Source organism: Agelaius tricolor, unplaced genomic scaffold (assembly GCF_023055355.1).
Source record: "Agelaius tricolor isolate 1412-34295 unplaced genomic scaffold, bAgeTri1.0.p SCAF_3, whole genome shotgun sequence".
In the NCBI taxonomy this organism is placed as follows: domain Eukaryota; kingdom Metazoa; phylum Chordata; class Aves; order Passeriformes; family Icteridae; genus Agelaius; species Agelaius tricolor.
In genome coordinates, this window is record NW_027269263.1 from 3,519,312 (window position 1) to 3,542,942 (window position 23,631).

Below are 23,631 nucleotides of genomic sequence, written 5' to 3' on the forward strand. Positions count from 1 at the left end.
AGAAAATTAGAGTTAAGAACAAGGCAGCCTATTTTTATTTTCTTCCAAGCTAAACCATTCTCCTGTGCATTCCCCTTGGTATAGAGCACGTTCGGGGAAATGGGAAGCTGGGTTTTGGTGCAGCAATTTTCATTGGCAGCTACTGTCCTTGAGAGGTGTCTCAGAGATTTGTACTCTTGACTCTCTCTCTACACCTAAAAAGTGAGGTTTTGCACTGTGCTCCCTGCCTCCTACTTCACTGTGCTCACAGAAGTCATCAGCCACCCTTTGGGCTGGTTTCTGCAGAATAGAGACCTTCTCTTTGCCTGTGTAAGAAGTGTGTGCATTCAGAGTTTCTTGCAGAGCAGAAAAATCATGTTTTGGAAACACTGGCCAGGATAGAGGAGAAATTTATCAGGGGATGGCCTTTTTCTTGGTTCTCTCTTACATTTCCCAACATTGCATCCTTTCATTGCAATTCCCCTAAAAAGCATTATTTTGCTATAGGCCCTCAATTACCAGTATGAATATGAAAATTCCCCAGGAGACTTTTAAAGCAACTACAGAAATGTCAAATGAAAAGAAAAACAACCCTTTGTGCAGAGATAATAATGGGGTTAAAAAAAAAAAAAAAGAAAAGAAAAAGAGAGCGAAAGAAAGAAAGAAAGAGAAAGAAAAGAAGAAAACAAGTGTATTTCTCAGATTGGTTACCTTAAGAATAATTTCTAATGTAAAGATACTAGTGAAGACATAGTCTGCATTGCCTAGGATCTGAAAAATAAGCACAGTTGGGTTAGTGGTACTGAGCGTGATCCAGAACAAACAGGCGTGTGTGTTAGCAACAGAGACTGGCAGAAAACCAGAAAGCTTGGGGACAAGTAATGGTAGAGAAGATGGGCACTTTACCTTCAGAGCAATTTCAATGGTGAAAATGACAGTAAAAACTATATCAAAATAAAAGAGAATCTGTAAAAACAAAAGGGGATAGGAGTGGGGAGGGTAGGTCAGTGAGTGATCACTTGAGTGGGAAATCACAGTTAAAATCAAATGCACGAGTTCTTTTCACGAGGGAATGAGGATGACTCTATAGGGAATGGTTTTGGAACAAGGTCCTGTTGAATGCAGTGAAGGTCCTGGCACAGAGGACAAGAAGCACATTACATGAAATCTTTCCTGAGTTACAATCCCATGAGCACTATAGAGGCAAAATAACTTTTTGGTTGCTGTAGGATTTTTTTTTTTTTTTAAATCTCATAAAGAACATTCAAGGGTTTTGCCAAATAGGATTCCAAGCTGAGAGTACAAAGAATGCCTGGTCTCTCAGTGGAAAACATGAGATTCCTTCTTATTAACTTCCATTCAGTCTTGTCCTGTGCCTCTCTCAAAGGAAGGAAAGCAAACTGCAAAATCATACTCTAGCTATTTCTTATCTCTGTCCTGAATTGCTCTGGGTTAGCATGAATAACAAAGAATGAATAACAATAACCAATTGAACAGAATCCCAGCCCTTGAATTGCAACCATAATTTGTTCATTTGCTAAAGGTGCCTAACTTAGATCCTGCATCTTTCTATTAGCATCCTGAACAACCAGCCAGCTGAAATGCTCATCATTCCCAGGAACCTGGGCCTGGTGATAGAGAAACTCATGGCATGCACAGCAGACCACAAAAAGTGGCCTCACAGGAGATAGTGACAAGTCTAGAAGTGTAAAGGGGCTTTCAAAGTAGCATCATCAAGGACAGGAATGTCCTTCATTGCCAATATGTTGGCATCCCACAGTAAATGGGAACTTTCTCACTGATTTATGGGACTAGGATTAAACTCTCTTTGTTTCCAATATATTTTAACATCCCAATCCACTTTAGTGCTATCTACACTACAAATGTTGAACATCAGAAGTATCATGCCCATGGTTTACTGCTGTTTTACCATAAACATGTTTTAAACCAGAAGGCCAATACATGGAAGCTGTAGAAAACTGATAATCTGTGAAATTTGGACCTTTGCTGCTAAAACACTAATAAACATAAAGCAGGAAACTGCCTGCTCCCATCCCACAGGGGTTTATTGTATCTCAGTGCCTGTAACCTCACTTAGATTTATAGGTGGCTAAATTCTTACAGCTTGGTATGCAGAGGGGCAGCTACTGCAAGCTCCAGGGTTATTTCACATTGCACTATTTAAGCACAATCCAAATCTGGATTGAATTGCAGATACTGCAAGTCAAATGGGGGGATGTATCACTTACTGCTACCTTGTGACTCAAAATTCTCCAGGTCACTGCTCAATTTTTAATCCCAAATTCTTCTCAAGGCTGTCTTTGGGCTCTATCAATTTTTGCAGCTTAGAGAATTAAGAAAGGGCCACTTCAAAGGGACAGATCTTGATTTTAACCTATATTAATTTACTTACATTACAACTGGAAATATCCTTTTGCCTTGCTGCTTTGTAAGTCCTGACATTTGATTATTTTATCAATGGAGTAATTTTATAATCAATGGGCCAGATTCATGGGAACTCTCTAACTGCTTTGCATGACTCCAGCAATATAAAGAAGCTGCAAACTTGATTAAAGTGAGCAATTAAGCTGTACCTGTTGCTGCTTTACCTCAGCAGAGGCCTGCAAAGGATCTGGAACACACTGGTGAACGTGGCCCCAAAGGTGCAGCTAGCAAGGATGAAGTCATGCCTAATGAAAATGGTCACTGCCCCTCCTGTGCAGGCAGTCCCATTTATCAGCTGGCCTATTTGTTATTATCTAAATATGAACTCGCTCTAGAACATATTGAAATGAATGAGCACCTTGTCAAGGTGCTAACAGGAGAATATGGTGAGCACAATCTTAGCACTTGCTTGGACTTCAAGGGCTTTTGGTCAGACTGGGCTGGCACTTCCAGGTACTCTCTGCCTGAGCCCTGTGTGACACAGAAGGACACAGCCTGCCCCAGGAAAGAGCAGACCCCTAGCCTCTCCACCAGCCCTTGCTGGGCTTTTATTAATCCCAAATTCTTCTCAAGGCTGTCTTTGGGCTCTATCAATTTTTGCAGCTTTTTGTCATTTTTGTCCCTGTTTTCCTGCTCTGGGAGAGTCTGTGCCAGCAGCATCCCCATTCTGCACAAGTCCTGGAGCACAGGCTCATGCTGAGTGAAGGCAGAGGCAGCTTTGCTTTCAGCTTGATTTCAGCTTGCTTTCTTCCTTTTCCTCCCAGGCCTCCATGTGGGCACAGGGCAGGACAGGATCTCACTGTTCTACTGTCACAGTGCCAAGGCAGGTCACATTTACAGCCCAAACATCCTGCCAGTGTCCCCTTGTATGATACATTTTAAACTTCTGTACCTGCAAAAGTTAAACACAGATTTTCATGCAACACCAGTGGCTTTACATATACACAAAACAATGCTTTGCCTCAAACCTTCAGCTCTATAATCCAGAACAACCAGCTCTGACTCTTTTTCTCCATCTCATTTATATGTCTCTGCTACAGACTCTGTGACAGTTTCTGTGGCATGTCAGGAGCCCATCTGCCAGCTGACATGCTGCAGCATTAATACATATTGGCATTCAGTTATCCCTACATGGTGTGCACCCTCATTTGTGCACAAATGGGTTATTGGTGGCACAGGTTTGACTGGATTATTTAGCATCCTCCTTCAGGACAAAATGCAAAGCCACTCTGAGATATGCTCAGGAATAGACTTCCATTAACACCTTCTCTGCATGCACATATGTGTTCAAATGCATGCTCAGGCCAGGATATTTCAGGGAGCATTAAATTAAGGTTGTATTATTAAACAAGGAAAAAACCATCCCACTCTTCAATCCTAGCAAACTCTTCAGGCATCGAGGCACCAAAATGCCACTGCAGACACCAGAAATCAGAGGCCTTGCAGTGATATGTCTGCTGACTCCTCATTTCTGCAATGACTCCTGACTAATGGAAACAACCACTGGCAAAGTTAAAGGAGCAATGAACATTTCAAAAGGCAAATAAGAATGGTCAGGAAAGAGGGTGAGAATGTATCTTTATGCTGAATGCCTTCCTCTTCTCTCCCCAGGCAGGTAAGGAGAGGAGCACAGCATTTTTTTGAGGGTTATCTCAAATTTAATGATAGCTTTGCAGCTTGTGTTCAAACCATCTGATTCCAACTATGATGACATCAATTTCCCCCAGAGTGACAGCATCAAACTCAGGAATATTACTCCTGATTTACACCAGTGTGAATAAAATGAAAATCAGGCCCTGGGCTTTTTAGTTTAAAAGACAGCATGTGGCAGCAGAACAAATGTTCCACAGGGAACCTGAAAATCCCTCAAAATTGAATTATCTGTATCCACAATCAATGTTTTTAAAGCTCATTTCTACTGCTTTAATCCCAGGGAACAATAATTTTGCTTCAGCCTCCTGTTCTTCCTTTCCCTACACACACTTCTGAAGTGAACTAGAGGCCAGATTCTGCACTGACTCATGTTTCCTGCAAAAAACCTAATGATTTTCACACACAGCCTACAAAAGGCAGAAATCATGGAAGGCAGGCACTCCCAAGCCTCTGATGCAGCCTCTTCTGCCTTTCCTGGCTTCAAATCACGATCAGCTTGTCCCACACTTGCAATTCCCAGTGAGGGAAGGAGGATGTGGAGCATACTTGGTTCCTAAAGGAGAGGTGTCTCACGGGGTCCTCAGCTGCCAGGGAGATGCTGCTGAGCAAGATGAAAAACAGGATCAGGTTGGTGAAAATGTTATCGTTAACGATGCGATGGCAGTGCACACGAAACCTGCAAGAGACGGGAGAGGCACAACTTTAGCTCTCAAAGAACAGCAAGACCTGGAAACATTTCCCCCCTCCTCTCTGCCAGCAGGACTGGAGGATTGCCCTGCAGAGCATCTTCCCTCTGCCCCAGCACAGGGACAAGGTGTGCAGGGCAATGCTGTGACAGAGCTTTTTGTGATTTCCATGTGGTCTGAAACCTGCCAGCCCAGAATTATATCCCTTGCTTTCATTTATGGAACCATTCCTGATTCATTCAGGAGGCAGGCACCAGAAACAGGTTTTAGGGTGCCAATGTCTTTCTGAGCTTTCTCTCAACAGGAGCTGGGGAGGGGGGTTCTACCTTGCTAAAGAGCACAGGCCTGGCCAAATGGATATAGGGCAGCAAGTGACTTCTGAGAAACATCATACCATGCAGGTTGTATGCTAAACATAGACCCACTTGGTGCTCTTAGTGGGAAACTAGAAGGTAAAGAAGGAGCAGTCTCCCATCAAACTTGCTTACTGGAGACCATTATACCACTTTCCATATGCTGGTAGCAGGATGTGAGGAGTTAAACCCCATAATAGCTCTGTGCATAATTCTACAGGCACTTCATTAATCTATTTAGCTCTACTCTTGGCTGTTAGGGCTCCAAGTTCCTATTACAGCAATTTTACAGATGACTGCAGAGGTTAATTTAGTTCTACAAATGACAGGGGGTGGGTGGCAAAGCTAGCATTACAGTCCACGAGCCCCAGCCATCCTCAGTCCCTCCCTGTTACACATACCCAAGGAGGAGTGGCACAAGCTCTGCTGGGACAAAACTGGCTCTGAATTCAGCAGTGCAGGAACAGCTCTGCTTTCCTCTGGGCTGTGTTTGAAGGCTGAGTCCTTAGGAGAGACACTGGAATATGTGGTGCTGCACAGCGCATTGGGCAGTGAGCTCACTGCTGTACCCTTGCAAAGATAAACTCACCTGGCTCCTAACAGCCCTCCACACACAGGTCCTGCACATCTGCTATTGAAAGGCAGGTGTGACAACACATCCTGCATTGCAGGAGCCCATGGGTGAAGTGTGAGAGGAGGACTGTGCTCCCTAGGCTCCTCTCAGAGCTATGGACTCTCCTCCCCCTCTCATTTCCTCTTTTTTGCTCATTCTTGATGTGCAGCAATGAGCAGAGACACATGAGCTCCCTACTGGGAGTGGATTTTGGGCAGCCCTTAGGACAGGAAACTTCTACCTCCCACTTGATTGATTGCATGATGGCTCTCCTGCAGTTTGGACCTGAATGTGTCAGGAAATTCCAATTACTGATTTGCCTCTGTGTCCCTTATTTCTGAAGCTTTCATGATTTGTGTCCTCAATCAGCCTTGCATGTGCCATGAACTCCCATTGAATATTTTCCCTACAGTTGTGGTTTCAGAGGATTCCATGCCTTAAAGGAGAGGTGGGTCAAAGGAAGCCTCAGGTATGAACTGCTGAAAGGGAGTTCTGCACCTCATTGCCTTTGTGGCCCAATGTGAAAGGGGTACCAGCCCTTCACCTCTTTCTTCTGGCTAACCAATCTCTCAAGTACCTGTTGTTAGGACTGAAGATGAAAAAAGCACTGGCATCAGGCATGGGCACAGCCTTTTCCTTGAGGTGCAGCTCAGACATCGGGCGAGGTCGAGGGCCGACAGGCATCTCGGGTTCTTCCTCATCTTCCTCTGCTGCAAGAAGCACTTTTGTCTTTTATTGCAACACACAACCCGTTCCAATGAGCTGAGGCATTTGTCTCTGTCAAAACTAGAGCTAAAAACCATTAAAAGAGGGTGCTGAAGCCTTGAGTCTCCTTGCCCTTCCTTCCTTTGAGGCAGGGCCCTTTACCCAGTGCTCACCCTGGCAGACACTGGTCTTGTCTCTCTGTAAAACCATTAGTGCTGGTAAGCCTACAACATCCTCAAAACACTCTCCTCAGATGCCTCACAGTTCCTTCTGCAAAAAAACAAACAGAAAGGTTTGTTTTATATGGCTTTTCTAAGGTTTGTCTTCTAATGGCTCATTTGAATCTTTCTTTCTGAGGTCTAGATCCATTATTTGTTTTCTTGTTTTCCATGGACACAGAAAATTAAAAATTGCCTTCCTCTTGCAGAAAGCTTTTGCATTTGAGGACCACAGTCCTGAGAGCTCCACAGCCTCTGGGAGAATATCTGGTTCCTAGAGCAAAACAGCAGCAGCCTTTCCTGAGGTGTTGTGTTCCCCAGGTCTCTGATCACTATTGCTACTTGCTTCCACATTGTCTGCAGGATTAACCTGCAGTTGAGGTTTTACTGCTTCAGATGAAAGCTAGATTACTTCTTATATCTTGTGATATTATCTTCTTGTTAAATGTCCTTCATGGAGAGTTTTCATTATACTTTGGCATGAATTTGCCATCAGTGTCAGATATGCACAAAGCACAGATTATTTACCACAGAGCAACAATCTGGCCTGTCACTCCCCCCTCTGCATTTCTGCTGCTGACTATTCCCAAAAGTGGCACTTAGACCTCATCTGTACTGAAGGGCATATTTTTTTCTCTTTGACCATTCCTCCAGTTTATCAAGATTGTTTTTCTTCTATTTGTGAGCATCTCCATGGAGCTGCTGCTACATCTGGAGCTGTGTCTGGATGAGCACATGTATGCCCCAGAACAAACAGTGAGTACATGCACATTGACTTACACTGATCAGAAAGTCTTAAAATTGTCCCCTTTTATAATTTAGTGGGGGAGGGAAGGTCAGAAAGATGGGAATGAGGCTGAGACTCTTGAACCTGTGTCATCTCCAGGCAGATCAGTGAGCATCCTCAAGATAGAAAATGCAGAGATGAAGGCTAAGTGGTACCTGAAAGAAAAGCTTCTGCCTTTGAGGATTTCTCCTACCTGCTGAAGGCAGATGTTGTTTTGTAAATGACATGATAGGATTTTGCTGTTTTAAAGATCCAAATCCTCTCACTTAATCAGCAAGACAGGAAAAAAATCTTTAAGAAAGGAGCCTGACATGCTAGATGCAACTGATTCATCTTCCAGGCAGTGCAAAGGAGGATACTCTAATTAAAAGGTTCATCTTGAGTCCATAAAGGGAGATAAGCTCCAGGAATGGTGTTCCTTTAGGGTGAGATACTGCACTTGATCTGCTTACAGGACACATCAGAAAGAACAGATGAATCAGCACAGATCCTGATCTAGATATCAGAGAGAGGAGAAAAGTACCCTTTTTGAAGGCATGCCATTATTACATGTAAATAGGATTCTTTCTTTACACTTCCAGTACCAAGAGTTCAGCTCAAATTCACTTGATAGATCTTTGCATAAATGTTTGAGCTGGTACATAGAGTTTGTACTTTTTAAGTCAGTCTATTTTTTAACAGCTCAATTTTATGTGCAATATACTTCATAATACTCTTTCTACAGGCTTTATTAGTTAAAGAAACATCTTTCAGAAGTACTTTTTTACATGGGACTTGTAAAATAGGTGCTAAGGTTAATGTGCAGGTTTATGTAATATAACCATACCTTGCACGTGCACCTTTTATCTATGGGCTTCAGAGGAGGCTGACAAGGAGTGAGGTAAGCAAATTCTTTTTCTTCTTGAACAGGCCAGAAAACCAATGCCTGGGATCATGTGGGATATTTGAAACTCACACTTAAGAAGAGTATTCTGGGTCCCTGCTCTGGGCCTTCAATGTGAGATCATTCTTTTTTTATTACTCAGAGGAATGCTTAAAATACACTTTTAAATGGGCATGGAGCAATGCCTCTGGAAAATAGACCCTCAGCAGAAGGATCAGCCCCATGAAGACCATAAAGAACATTGTTCCTCTCCTCTTATTCTCCTGTCTGCCATACAGCAAGAAATACAGATTAATGACTCGGGGAACCAAATACTTTCAGATTGAAAAACACATTCAGTTCCTCAGCCATAGATAAAGAGCAATGTTCTACTTTTCACTTAGAGTCTAGGGCACAGAAGAAAGGAAACACTGAGGGCCAAATTCACAAAGAATAATAAGATTACAGCCTCATCCCAGGTCACTGCCCATGCTATCTACCTCCATATAGGAGCAGCACAGCTGCACACATTTGTAGAAGCAAATGCTCTTTGGCTGTGGAGACAAGCACAAACAGGCCACAGGGCAGCATCAGTGGGAAATTCGATGATGTGGAGTTTTTTTTTTTTACTGTACAAAGACCAGAACTCTCCTATAAGGACATTATTTTGCTTCAAGCTCCCATGAATCATCCCAGGCTTTTACCTTCATCTGACGTTCCGAATTCTTTGTCTATTTCTGTACTAGACTGCAAGGCTAGCTCCCTGTCTTCCTGTAATAAACATATCATCATAATAATCCTTCTAGTGTACACAAATCTCTGGGAGAACTAGTCTGTCCTTCCTAAAAAGAGACCAGGTGACCTGAGGAGCTGCAGCCACTCTGGGGCTGAGGAGCAGCACTGTGCAGCAAGCAGAGTCAGGAGAGGTTATTGAGAAAACTGCTTTAAGGAGCAGAAACAAGCAGAGAATGTGCAAGGTAGGTTAGGAAAGGACCTATGTGAGGAAAAATAAATGAAGTGACCAGTGGAAATGGTTTCTGAACACTGAATCTTCAGTCTTCACAAAGAATTGACAAACAATTCAGAGAAAAGGCCTGTTTAGAAATGGCATTGATGCCATACAATGGCAAGTGAGTAAGATGGTGTCCCTTTGCATTTCTAATAGGAGACAGGAGAAAACCTGATAATCCATTCAAATTTTAGGTTGTGTTCAAAAGTACGCTAAGACAGAGATTGGCACCCTGAGGCAGGCATTGAAAGTGTTTTCACTTCATTTTCTGCACTCTAATTCTATGCATGGCAAAAAGAAAAAAAAAAGTAGATGTAGTGTTTTGTTATATTTTTCATTTACGAGCTTATCTTTCTAAGCTATCTACAGAAAGTAAATAAACATCAATTCTATTAGCAGTAGACTTAAAATTGACATTCAGATGACTGTTGTTTCACTTGAAAAAAATGTAATTTTCTGCAAATCCAAGCCAGCTGAGAAACAAAACTGTATCAAGCTGTTTTAATTTGTGCTTCTTACTAAGGACTCCCACAAACCCTGTAGCAACTGGGGATGTGTGTCCAGTAAGTGCCTGGGCCTGCAGAAGTGATGGAAGGATTAAATCCAGAGTGACCTTCCTCAGGCAGTGTTAAAATAGCATTGCACAAATTAGAACCACACTCTACTCCTGATAAATTTGCTATAAATATGGAAGAATACAAGTACAGCATATGTGAGGACTTCTTGTACTGAAAATCAAATGCAATGAACAGATTTCCATTTTTCTTGTCTGAAGCTCTTGTCCATCTACTCAAAATGAACTCTTGTGTACTTTTTTACCCTATCAAATCAACCTATTATCAGACATTTATTTATTAGGAGTCATGGAATAGAAGAGAAAGTGTTTTACAGCCTATTATAGCCTGTTACATAATCACAGAAACACACAAGAGCAGAGCAAGGGAGGATCACAAAAGGCCCTCTGGTTCATGCCTCTGCCAAGCCAGGTCCAATTAATTATTATATCTAAGCCTTTTCTGCGAGACATTTTCTGTCCTGTCCTTAACAACATGCAGTGGTGCTGGGCTTCCACAACCATCTCTGTGAACTTTTACAGCCTCACCATTAGAAAATTCTGTCTGCTGTGAATCCTATTAAATCTGTTGCTTCATAATGGAAATAATTCTCCTCCTATCTGTAGAAGGTTTTTAGGAATATGAAGATGTTTCTCCTGCCTTTCCTAAGTCAAATGAGCAAATTTTATCCAATCTTAGTTCTTGCTACCTGTAAGCATTGTTTTCACCATTCTCTTCTATTCATCCCCACTTCTCTTAACCCAAAAAGAGATATGATATTCCAGATTCCAGAGATCTTATCAATGGTGAACACAATAAAACAATTGCTTTGCTCTGAATAGCTTCCATTGACCAGTTCAAACAAACCCATAACTGGACAAAAGGCTCATTCTTTCTCTGTGTTATAAATCTCACTACTTGCTTTTCAAAGACAGCAAACTGTTGCTGACATCTGTTGAGCTTGTGGTCATAAGATTCAGATCCTTTTCTCAAGGACTGTTACCTAACTAGCTGTCACCTAAGATCCTTTATTTGTGAATTGTTTATTCCTGTCTATGCGTAGAGCCTGGCACTTTCAATTTTATTTAGACCATTTATCCAGGACCTCAGGAGCTCTTTGAATTCTAATGCTGCCCTCCAGCACACTTCTTGTCCTTCCTAGCTTCATGTCATCCACAAATGTAATAAGCATATTGCCTCTTCCATCATTCAGGTCATTAACAATGAACTGAGCTGAACTCCAGACAGGCTTTTGGGTTGTACAAACTCGGGCTATCACTCCCCATAAGGGGTTTGATAATTTCTTTCACCATCATCTAGATCAGATTTTTCTAGTGTGTTTATGAGAACACTGTAAGAGATGGTCAGAAGCCTTAGCAAAGTTAAAGAATATGACATCTAGTTCTTTTCTCCTGTCTTCAAGTGTTTTCAGCCCCCTTCAGAAGAAAATAAGGGTGGCTTGATGTGATTTGCTCTTGGCAGATTGTGTTGGCTGCTTATCATCTCTTTATCTTGTGGTTATATAGTTTAATCCTTTGTTCCAGCACTTTTCCAAGAATGGAAGTTGAACTGACTAGCTCCAATTCCACCCCCCATTTGGGTCCTTGAACACTGCTTAAAGTTCTGAGATTTCTTCCACCAATCTTTCAAGTATCTGAGAATGAAGTTAATTGGGCCCACCTGACTTGAAAACCAGCCTAACTAATGCTCCAGCTTGTTCCTTGCACTTCTAGGCTGAGATCTTATGCCTTTAGAGTTATGCTGTGTCACATTGTGCTTTTTGATTAGAAAACAGTGCAAAAAGGCATTCAGCACTTTCCCTTTCATGACCTTCTGTTGTGAGACCCCTGACCACTGAGTACTGATAAAGCACACTGAAAACAGTGTCATATGTATATTTTCAAACAGGTTTTTATATTATTTGGTTCTCTGTAAAACTCTGTATTTTCCAATAAAGAGCTTTACAGGGAACCAAATCAAATATGACTGATCAGGATAGGGATTTCAAAGGGCCAAGTCCACACCTGTGCAAACACATGCAAGGACACCATCCTGTCCCACCATGAAAGCATTTCCAGCAGACCTCCTACCACAATTTGGCTCTGTGTACATTAGCAACTGGAGCTTTGTTGAGTGAGGAGTACAAGGAAGGAGATGTATACCTGGTGCTTCTGTTGTTGGATAAGGGCTCTTTTCTTCATTTTCATTGGGCTGATAATCATCCACGTTGATCTGACAGAAATGGAAGGAGAAGCATCAAAGCCTTTATCAGACAAGGCAGACAGTTTTCATTCCCTTAGAAACCCAAGCTGCTCATGCTATCACTGCACAGAGAGTGCTGGCTGCCAGCAGACCTTACCTTGGTAGCAGGTGGGGACTCTCCATCAGCAGTGATCGATTTCAGCTCAATTTTCTCCTCCTTTGTCTCTTCCTCCACAGCTGTTTTCTCCATCTCCTGTTTCTTTTCAGGACTAGCAGTCCTAGCAATTTTACAAGATAAAAACCAAAGAGTTACAAAGCTGCTTCCCTTTCAGGAGCTTCATGTAGTACAGCACACACCATGAGAACAATCAGCTGGCTGGCATCTCTGTTCTGAGTTCAGCTTCCATACCAGTGGCTGCACCTTGTCCTCATCTGCAGGCAAAGGCAGAGGCTCTGATCTATTTTTATAAGGTGTCCCTTATTTTTCATCTTTCTCAATGGCATGTGTTTGTGAAAATGCATATTTTAGGTCTGTCAGCTGAGATCCCTTTGCTCACCCAATGACAAAGGCATGGACCATTTTCAACCCGTATCTTGTGAGCTTCCAACTGGATTTTCTACAAGAGTTTTGCCCCTCACTGCACCCCTAGAGAGAGGGAAATCTGCTGAGCTGGATGCAGGATGAAGCAGAAAGAGCTGCACAGGAGATCCCCTCCAAGCAGCCTGGAAGACAGTGAATAGGAATAACCAGTAAAGAGAGGCTTCCCTGCTGTTGGCAGCTGGGAATGACAGAGCAGCTCCTCATCCAGCTTGTGCCCCTTAAGTGTCTGCAGAAACACTAAAAGAACTGGCAAGGGAAGAACAGCATGTGGCATCAAAAGAAAAAAGAAGCTGCTAAATCTCATGGTGGGAATGACAGAAAATATGCCTCATGGCCCAAAGCAATCAGAGGATAGTAGGGAGATTCAAATGGGATTGACACCATTTCATACTCATTCTCTGCTGATGCTCTGAAAACTCATCAGTAACCCAGACTTCCTTTCCTCTGAGCTGAACTCCAGAGAGGCTTTTGGGTTGTACAAAGTGTGAGTTAGGAGTCACCTCACTGCAACAGGGCGGACTCCTAGGTCACACTTTCTTGTCTTACAGCTGGAGTTCCTTTGCATAAAAATTTATATATACATAACTACAAATATAATTACATTAATCACATATATAACCTATACACATACAGATAATGATATATTTTACATATAGACACATGTATGAATAGGCATCATATTCATATATATCCATGCTGTATGTAATTACAGGAATGTGTGCAGATAGGTGTATTCAAATGGATTTACCTAGCTAGCTTTTTCCTTTCTTTTTCCTCTTCCTCCTCTTTCTGTGCAGATGTTAAACTCTCAGCATCAGCAAGGTTGTCCACAGCAATGGCCAAAAATACATTCAGCAGGATATCTGTTTGTGTGCTACTTAAAGAAAACAGGCTTTGAAAACTGCAGAAAAAGATTATACCAAAGGTTTCTTAATTGAAGATTTTTAGCAACCTGTCATCAGATCTCTTGGATTTTCTAAACTTCCATTTCACACAACTGCATATCCATCATGCACAAACCTACACCTTCCTTCCACACAGATAACACACTTTGTGGGTTTTCAAAATTTCACAACAGAATGGCTGATGTAAAACAGCAGATTTACAAATTTACATTTTAGTTTCCAGTTTTCCAAGAGTGTCTCCCTTTGTGCAGAGGATCCCACTGAACATAAGAGGAGTATGGAATGCTTTGCATCTTTTGACAGTTTAGGTTGCACCAGTGGGTTTTATGGACAGAAAGCACAGGACTCTGCTGAGCATTTCTAAGGTTAATTTAGTCTGGACAGTGAAGGGTTGAGCTGACAACTCTGCTATCTCCTAGCAGAGAGTCCATGCATGGCCACTCATGCCCATGTAGCTGCAGGGCAAGGAATCACAACTATTTTCTTGTGTTACCAGCCAGTGTTCAGACCTCATGTTACAAATCTGACCAGAAGGTTGTTTTATACATTTCTTGAGTGTAGGTCTCATTATACCACGATAACTTTTAAGCAAACCCTGGTTCAAGGCTTAGTCTGGAAAGACAGACATCCCCCCCTCCCTGGGCTCCAAGGTCTAAAAGCTCCAAAGTCAGCCAGCATTGTAGAGTTGGCTCACATTTTCACAAGGGGATCCAAGTTGTAGCTTTTTTTCTAAGCTGTCAGCCAGATTGCCTACCTTGACCTTCAGATAAGTGGAATTGCACCACCTCACTTTGAAGTGAGGGCATGCAGGTCAACCAAAATGTCACATAACAGGGTTTGAGAGATGTGAATTATGGGCAAAGGCCAGAAGAGCTGGGCTGAGTCTATAAGGCGGCTTTATAGAAGCATCAGTATAAAAAGAAATGTCACCTCTGACAGAGGAGGGCCATTTATTAGGGAAGCAGAAACTAAACATGGACAAATTTGGAGCAAACTGAGATAGGGAACAGAATGGCAGCTCTATGTTACATGCAAATTCCTGTGAAGAGACACTCAGAGCACAATCCTGCAATGTGCTTTGTGCCTCCTGGGGTGAGTACAGTGCCCTCACTTCACCTTAAAGCCAGACAGAACTGAAGTTATTCAAGACCAGCACAGGCTGGAAGATAACAGAGCACAACATTTTCTGTTTGAAGAACACACAGATTGCAGGGACTGAAATGGAACACAGGTCCTGTTAGTTTATACATGAATTAATACATGATCTCACATAAATCAATTATGTCAAACATATGTTACTCCTACTACAGCATTTGTATATAGCATATTGCAGATTATACATATTTTTATTCCACATAAGGTTTGGATGGAAGCACATGGAATATATTACTAAAAAAAACATTAAAGTAAAAAAAAAAAATGCAGTAAGTACCGTAGGAACACTAGAGATTAGTTTGTGGAGAAGGCAGGAAAGAAAAACCTATGAGTGAATTAACAGGAATGAAAAATAAAAACACTAAACATGTAAAGGTACTAAATAAAATCTAGCATGTGGAACTGGCATTTAGCTGGCTCTTACAGCTGTTTATATGCCTTAGCACCAGCTAAAACAAAATGAACTTTTTAAACTTTTGGCAGTGCAATACTGAAATTCAGACCTAGGGAAAAGGCAAAAACATGAGGTGTGAAATTCACTATTTTCTGACATAACAAAGTAAATAGTGGTTTTAATTCATCCCCTCTTGCAGAAAAGAGTAGCATCAAAGGATACAGTTTCCACAGATGAAGAGGATGATGAAGTAAATACAGACCAACATTCCTGGAAAAGAGGGGCCGCCATAAGCCATGATCCCATCATACATCACCGAATTCCAGTCCTCCCCAGTCAGGATCTAAATGACACATTCCCACCAATAAGGGATACAGTGTTAGACCACACAGAGAATTTGAAAACCCCATTAACACAAAGATACCCACTGTCCTAGAGAACACCCCCTCCCCCAGCATGGAGCTGATGGAGACTCTGGCAGTGTCCATCTAGAATATTAAAAAAAAAACCAACAAAACCAAACTAAAAAACAAACCACAGAACAAAGAAAATGCAAAGAAGGCCCATGCTCAGAGTGTGAAAAAGCCCCAAAGAGTGTATTCTCGAAGATGATGGCTGAAGGCAATGGCTCTCCTGGACAAATCCATCCAAGTGTCCCTGTAGTTCCAAGCATTTCCTTCCTATGCCTGTTGTTTCAGACAGGCTGCACAGCCCTGCCCTCAGCACAGCCCTCCAGGCCATTTCCCTTCTCCTCACATCTCAGTGAATTCATGGTCCTGATGCTCTTGGTGGGTCACTCCCAAGGCTGCAGAGGGCTTAAAGGCCATGGGATTATTTCTGTGAGCAGGTATTTGTTCCCCAGAGCAGGGAGGACAGCAGCAGGGCTGGGCTTTGGCAGCAGGTGCTGCCCTGGGACTTGGCAATGGCTGTTCTCTTGTCCTGCCCTGACAGACCCCTTTGTCTGTGGCCTTGCAACACACACGAGTTTTATGTGTGGTTCCTACTTTGGGAGGGAATACCCTGTGCTGGCAGCAGAACCAGGCACCCTGATCCTGGAGCTGTCAGGGTCCAGCCCCACCTTGGGCACTGTCAGGCTGCAGGACCTGTCTTGCTCCATAAAAAACCAAAATATTGGCCCCAGGGGGACCACTCGTGCCCTTACCTGAAACACAGTCAGGAGGGACTGAGGGAAGTTGTCAAATGTACTCCTTCTGGTCTGCATCTCATCAAAGTTAAACTTGCCCCCAAAGAGCTGCATCCCCAGGAGGGAGAAGATGATGATGAAGAGGAAGAGAAGCAGCAACAGGGAGGCAATGGAGCGGACTGAATTCAGGAGTGAAGCCACAAGATTACTCAGGGAGTTCCAATATCTGGGAGAGAAAATAGAAGCAGTTAAAATTCCTTCAGTTCCAGACAGGTGCTCATGGACTGCACAGGATATTGGTTCAGGCTGCCTTCTGTGTAAAGCAGGCATTTCCAAACACCCTGTTAAGCAGTGAATCATTGATGTGCCTCCCTGAGATAACGAGACCTACTGCAGCTAATGAGTAATTTTACTACCACACGTGTACACACACAATTCCCTCCATCCCCCCCTCCACACACACACCCAGAAGATTATTACAGCACTCTCCATCTAAGGCTCTGCACATCTTCTATCAATATACAGTGATTAGTTCTTGCTGCTTCAGTGAGTTACATTCTAACCAACCTCATTACAGCACTCACAGATGTTGTGGCAGCAAGAATACCTCACTCCAGAGAATGGCCTGTAATAACTAGCAAGAACAGATGGGGAAACTGTTTGGATGCAAATACAAACTTGCCCAAAATTTGGAGTGTGTGAGTGTGTGCTTGGGCTCACTCACAGAGGGGCTGCTGGGCTCTCTGGGACTGGGAGAAATGAGAAAGATATCAAGGCTCCTTTTACAAGGACCCTAAAGCAAACTCCAGATCTACACTCATTTGGAAGAGCACAGCATCACTTGTTTTTTGTTGGGTTTTTTTTTTTTTTTTGTTTTGTTTTGTTTTTTTGGGTTTTTTTTAAATCCTTCAAACAGGCTGCAGAACATTTTCAAATGGCTTCATTCAAGAGATAGGACAGTTAAGACCTTTTCTCCCAGGGTATTCAGGCTTGTGCCCAGTTCAGACTCATGTATGATGCAGGGAGAGGATTTCTTGCCCTGGTGGTTCCACTTTAGGGTTCAGAGAGATGCCAGCAGCACGTTTACTGCAGCATGTAAGTTTGCATTCTTTGTCAGCCTGCAGGGTAGTGACAAGCTGGAAAGAGGCTTTAGAAAAAAATTCCAAAGAATTCACCACATCACCCATGAGCACCTTCCACTTTGGTCTTGCATCTGCTCAATCACTCCTAAACTACTGCTTAGCTGGTCATGAGCTCTTCTCTTTTGTGCTTTGAGGCTGGCAGAGCTTTCAGACTGGGCTGAGGATTCACAGCCATCCTCCCATCACCTCATTTTGATACACCACCTCATTAGCAAAGCCTCAACAGCTTTCACAGGTCAAAAATCCAGCAAGGTTTGCCTGTGTTCTTCCTTCTGCCTGGCCTGCCACTATGCTTTGAGAGTCCTCCAAGGCCCTCTAGTCCTTTCTCCCAGGGCCCACAGCTTTGAACATTTCACTCAGAGGACTCTTGTGTTTTTAACCATACTTTCCCTGAAGACAAAAGTTGCAGGTAAAAGGGATGGCAGATAGGTACACTGGCTCTTCTGTGGAAGCCTTATCCTTCAACTCATCATTTTTTCCTGAAGGTAGTCTACATCCTCATTAGAGACAAGGGTTCTTAAAATCCTAGTTAAATTAATATTTTTAAAATATTGATCTGAAAAGAATACTTTTCTTGTCCTGTGGAAGGCAGGACTGCCTGACAGCCCAGTTACTTCAGGAAGATTAGCAATCTGATCTGCAGAGGGACATCACTGTGTCCTCTCAAGTTCAGCAGCAGGTTCATCTCCAAGGACTGAGCTTCAAAGAGAGCTGTGATGTTTTCCCTCCAGCCCAGCTTCAGCACTTCAGAGAAAACTAGGATGCTTTAAAGTTTAACTGCAATTAAAGAGATGAGCAATGAAAAACTACAGAGCAAAGGTAAGGGCATGGAAGCTGTGGGCTCAGTGCCACCAAATATCCACACGGAATGTGCAATGTAACAGCTCCCTGTGTTTGCAGTTATGCTCACAGCTCACATACTTTCACACTTTAGAAAGAAGGGAAAGTGACACAGGAGAAGGGAAAAATTCAGTCTGATGAAAGTCAAATGAATTCAGCATTCTTAAAGCAGAGGTTGATGGGCTCCAGAATATCTCCAAGCTCCCCAATGTCAGCCAGGACACACATTTTCTAGGTCTTTCTAGCAGTGCCCTTAAGAAGCAGTAAAGTTGTTACAAATCTGAGCAGTCCCAGTGACTCAGTTTAAGCTTAAAGGCCGTGCTATCTCAGCTCACAACCGTGCAGACTTCTCTCAGCTCTGCATTTCCACAAATGGCTCAATACCTGGCATTCAGATTCTTATAGAAGTATGAAGCTTCAAGCAATTAACTGAGATGGCCTGGTGGTAAGATTAGTGCTGTTTTATCTGTGTACTAGTGCAAGCTAGAAATACAGGACCACTAGAAAATAAACCAATAAAGGGGAAATAAACCAATAAGGGGAATAAACCAATCAGGGAAAAAAAAAAAAAAAGAAGAAAAAGGAAAAAGGAGAGGATAAGAAATGACTAGGATGTGAAAATAACAATGGTCTTATCTCAGGGTCCTAGAAGCCTTACCTGAGGGTAGCATCTGTCCCATTTGGTGGCTGCAGAACTAACAAGAACTCCCTCAAAGTGAGATCTGGGATTCTCAGTGAAACACAAGGATTTCATGTCAGCAATGGCTGAAGCCCAGACAAAGAAGGGTCTCACTACTTCATCCTCTCTGCTAATCACCTTACTACAAAGGAAAAATCAGCACTGGATGCTGGATTGAATAGGAGGGTTTGGACCAGGCAGCTTTTAGTGGGAAGTATGAGAGAAAGCAGTGCTGCTGTCTCAGATTTATGGGGAAATGGATGTACCTCTGACAGCCCCCACTGCAGATCCTGGGCCCTTGAGGGTGCCATGAATGAGGATCTGCAGACCCCCAGGTGAGCAGGACCTGATTGTGATTGCTGTTCAAAGTGGAGGAATGATGCAGAGAAGTCAAGATGTTTGTTCCACACCTGGGTTAGAATTTCACCTGTTCTGCTCTCTTCCCTTCCCTCTCTCTCCATTGCCTTCCCCTGTATCTTTAGGATCCCATCTCTGGCAATCACAGATGCAGAGTTTAAAGCAGCAGCCACAGACTCATTATTGGGAAACTTCCCACCCTGTTCATCCCATATAAAACCACTTTGACAGTGATTTTTGACAGAAAGTACAAAAAATGGGGCACCCTGTCTCTCCTCCCTACAATTAACAGTGACTTACCTAGTGGCAGGATTAGGTAGAAAGCATCAAATTTCTGTATGCTGTCGCAATTATATGATTTATTTTTTAAATACAAAGGGCTATAATATATATAAAGCAGTAAAGGATTATTTATAATGAGAAAATAATTTGTCTTCTCATAGCAAAGTGAGATGTTCTGCACAGCACTTTAAAAATTAGGGAGAATAAAACAGATTACATTGTCTGCTTGTCTAATGTATTTATTATTTTGGAAGAAATGTTTGGTCTTGAAATTCTAAATAGTGTTTCTAAAAGGGTGCATTGTTCATCTGATGGTATCTTTATTTGTTTCTATTCTATTATGGAGCTATTTTTTTGTTTCTTGTAGAATTGTATCACCTTGATGACCCAGAATTTGTTTGTGCATGGTGTTTACCATGGGAAATCTATGCAAATATATAAAGAATAGTCTACCATCTGATATGTTCTCACCAGAGTAATTTTCTTGATTTGTACCTTTTTAATATCCTAGATTTTCACGATTCTCACTTCTACTGTATGTCCCCATGCTCATGAATGTATGTTTGATATAAAACAAATAACTCTATAATTATTGTTTGATTTAAAACAATAATAATTCTATATAATTGTTTGAGATAAACCAAATAATTCTATAATTCCTCCTGCCCCTCCCAGCTTTCCAGTGTTGTATCTTTCTGAATTATCATTGCACTTGGGTAGGGTATTCCACCAGTGCTGATAATGTCATGAATAAATCCTCATTTTATTTAGAGCTGAGTGAACAATAGAAAAAAAGTGTAATTTACTAGAGAAAGTAAAAGTTTGGCTTTAATGCCAAGGTATTCTGTCCTTTGCAAGGTGTGAATGAGCCTAAAATATTGCTTTGGAGGCTCGTGTTAGGGCCTTCCACATGAGGGTGAACTTCACCCACAGAGTGAAGACTTATGAAGAAAATTATGAATAATTACAAAACATATAAATTTGAAGCTACTGCAGCCTACTTGTCAATCTTTTAGGAATAGGAAAGAAAGAAAGAAAAATCTGATTAATACATTATGCATCATGAGCTCTTCCTTAGCTCTGTGCTTTACACGGAGACCCATGCACAAATTGCAGGAGACATATTCCAGGTAACACTTTTTCCAGGCAAAATTGTATTTTAATTGTGCTGCAGAGTGAAGGCAAATGTAGCCAGTCCTACTGCTGATTGGCTCCATCATCACATTTCTGCCAGAAGCTTTAGGAATATGTGAGTACTCCACCAGCTCAGGCTTTCTAAAGTTTTAATGATATTCTCTCAGTGTTTGCCTTTCTATTAGAGAATTCTCTTAGCTAGCTTATATAGGATTGGAGACATGTCTTGAAAAAACAATGACCTCTCCAGGATGCTATGTTGAAGCTCATGCTTTTATAGCTGTTGGTACGTTGCCCTGGGTGTATCTGATTACCCAGTGCCTGAAACAGCTACTGCTTTCCTCAGAAACCAGGCCTGGACTTGGGAATGGATACATTCAGGAAAAACAATCCCCAGACCAGAGATCCTCACTATTTATTTCTTGCTGGAAACTCTTGTTTCCTCTCTCTGGGAGGGAATGTTCCCCTCTGGAAGGTTTTCCCCTCTTCTATGAGCACACATCCAAACACTTTTTTCCCCCCTTTTGGAGCAGTTGTAGGCTTGCTTTGGCCTCTCTCTCTGAGACTGTGAACCAATTTTCTGTCTCTGCCATCTGACCCTGAGATCCATCCATCCTGCCAGAGATCTGAGGCTCAGAAGCTTTAAGGACAAATCTTGTATGATGCACAAGTCCAAGTCTGTTGTTTTTTATTCTGCCTCTCAGCTCAGCCATCTTGATTATCTTCCAGTTTTGGACTTGTTTTTCTCATGTGCTGTGTTTTCTATCTCAAATTTGTCAGAAATTTCCTCTGGTGGGGGTTGGGGGTGTAGGGCCACTTTCATGGCTGGGCAGGCAGAAAAAGAACTCTTTCACCACCTCAGTCAAGCTTTTTGTAAGGCGCTGGCTGGTGCCCACATGGGAAAAGGCAGACCTTGGGCTACCTGGGGCAAGAGCTTGGATGGATTTGTTGCAAGAGCTCTTAAGTTTGGAGCTGATCTCTCTTAGAAACTCCCCTCAGGCCGAAAAAGCCCTGCCAAACCAAGCTGGTGTTTTGGAGGTACCTGGCTCAGCAAGCAGTGCCTGTTTAATAGATATTGCTGTGCCTTTATGCAGAGGGAGAGGGGAAAGAATGAAAAGGGAAAAGAGGAGATATTAGAAGCTGGAAAAAGTCTGGTTTCTTCATAAAGTTGCTGCTTTGTGATGGACTCCTTGGAAGGGGAATAGCTGGCAGCATCCTTTGCCTATGGCTGCTGGTGTTGACACAGTCTCCCACTCGGGTCACTGTTGAGTCTGCTGGAGCTGGCATGGGCTCCTCAGTCAAATGCTGTTTTGGCTGAAAGCCTTTCAGGCTCCTCTCTGTCATCAAAAAGCGTCAGAGGAGGTCACAAGGCTATCTGCTGTTTTGGTTTCCTTGGGCTTTTGCAGAGAATTGTAAGAGCCTGAGCTCAGTTCACACTAGATGTAGAGCTCAGTTCACACTAAATTCCAGATTTCAGTTTAACACTTTACGTGGTATCAGGTGTTTCCAGCTGTCTGTGCCAGACTCCTCACCCCTCATGTTGGGCATAGATGTCCAGTCTGTACAGCCCTCCCCCCATCCTGTTACAGACTTCAGAAGATGAGGACTGTTAATCTAGCACTCTCACTACCTAATTAGTGGCAGAAAAAGTGAAAATAAACAGGGAAGTGAGTGACTTGTACCCATACATATTGTGTATTGAGCAGCAGCCCTCCTCCAGCCCCAAAGAAGCAATAAAGTACCTTGTAATTTTAAATATTCTGAGGAGTCTCACACATCTCAAGACTGAAATGCCCAGGGGTGACATGATCTTTGTCTCCACCAGGATGGTTTCCAGGATGCCTCCACACACGATGAAACAGTCAAAGCGGTTGAAGAGGGACACAAAGTAGGCCTGGAGCCCAAGGCTGTACATCTTCAGCAGCATCTCTGCCGTGAAAAGAGCTAGCAGCACCTTATTGGCAGTGTCTCATGGAAAGCAAAAAGAAACAGATTAAGGAAACTTAGTCAAAAGATCATCACAATTAATTATTGGCCCTTGCTTCTAAGAAAGCATTTTAAGGATCAGCCTTAAAAGTTAACTTTGTATAGCTTGGGTCAAAGAATGGGTGCAAAGAAAAGCGTGGGCAGCTCATTCACAGAAATGTTTTAGCAAGAAGGTTGCAGGAGTTCTCATGTACTGCACATACAGCTGCAATGTATTACACAACCTCCAGTGGCAGGGACACGCCTTCCCTGCACAACCTGCCTTCACACCCGTCATCTGCAGAGGAGAGTGGGAATAGAAGAGCTGCTGTGCTACCTACTGTTGCTTAATTAAGCCTTTTCAGCTGCTCTCACCTCCAGAGAGAATTCAGCTGTTCTGCAGACAGAAGAACTTTGCAAATCACTCTTCATCACCTCCCTAATAATTAGAATTTATCATAAATGCCATTTCAGGGGAAACCTTGGACAATGTGAGGTTCCCAGTAGCTATCCATAAATTGGGAATCCAGTTGCTGCAAATATAAATTTAGCATAATATCCTGATTTCACTTACACCTAATGGAACACTGCTTTGGCTGGAAAGGAGGTTTTTACATCTTTTCTATTACTTCTCCCACCACAGCAGATAAGTTAATTGTAATTTTTAGGATCCTCCACAGACACAGGACTGCTTGGAGCTGTGCACACTCCCTTTACACTGTGTGGTTTAATGCATCAGCTCTTCTCTCATCTCCCTTTTTTTACACCCTCCATAATAAACAGAACCAGCAGCTCCTCCTCACCTTGGACCTCCGTAAGCCAGTCTGGCTGGTTGTAGTGCTCAGAGGCAATGGTGAGGGTGTTGAGAAACACGAGGAAGATCACCAGCCAATAGAAAACATTGGACTTGACAGCAGCACGGCACTTCCTTCTGCAGAATCGATTCCATCGGCGCCAGTAGCGACTT

General features: G+C 42.6%; 1 protein-coding gene across 7 annotated transcripts in view; it reads right to left on the minus strand.

Annotated features, from left to right (window-relative positions):
• Nucleotides 1–23,631, minus strand: part of CACNA1C (calcium voltage-gated channel subunit alpha1 C) — a 416,406-nt gene that overhangs the window by 84,481 nt on the left and 308,294 nt on the right. For 6 of the 7 annotated variants that reach the window (XM_071422178.1, XM_071422182.1, XM_071422181.1 and 3 more), the window contains exons 12-21: nt 23,468–23,628; nt 22,442–22,667; nt 16,284–16,491; nt 15,344–15,464; nt 13,416–13,530; nt 12,224–12,344; nt 12,027–12,096; nt 6,307–6,439; nt 4,624–4,753; nt 691–750 (exon numbers count right to left, since the gene is read on the minus strand). In XM_071422178.1, coding sequence (XP_071278279.1) covers nt 691–750; nt 4,624–4,753; nt 6,307–6,439; nt 12,027–12,096; nt 12,224–12,344; nt 13,416–13,530; nt 15,344–15,464; nt 16,284–16,491; nt 22,442–22,667; nt 23,468–23,628 — 1,345 coding nt within the window. The remainder of the gene's footprint in view (nt 1–690; nt 751–4,623; nt 4,754–6,306; nt 6,440–12,026; nt 12,097–12,223; nt 12,345–13,415; nt 13,531–15,343; nt 15,465–16,283; nt 16,492–22,441; nt 22,668–23,467; nt 23,629–23,631) is intronic. The other variant, XM_071422179.1, reaches the window with a different exon arrangement.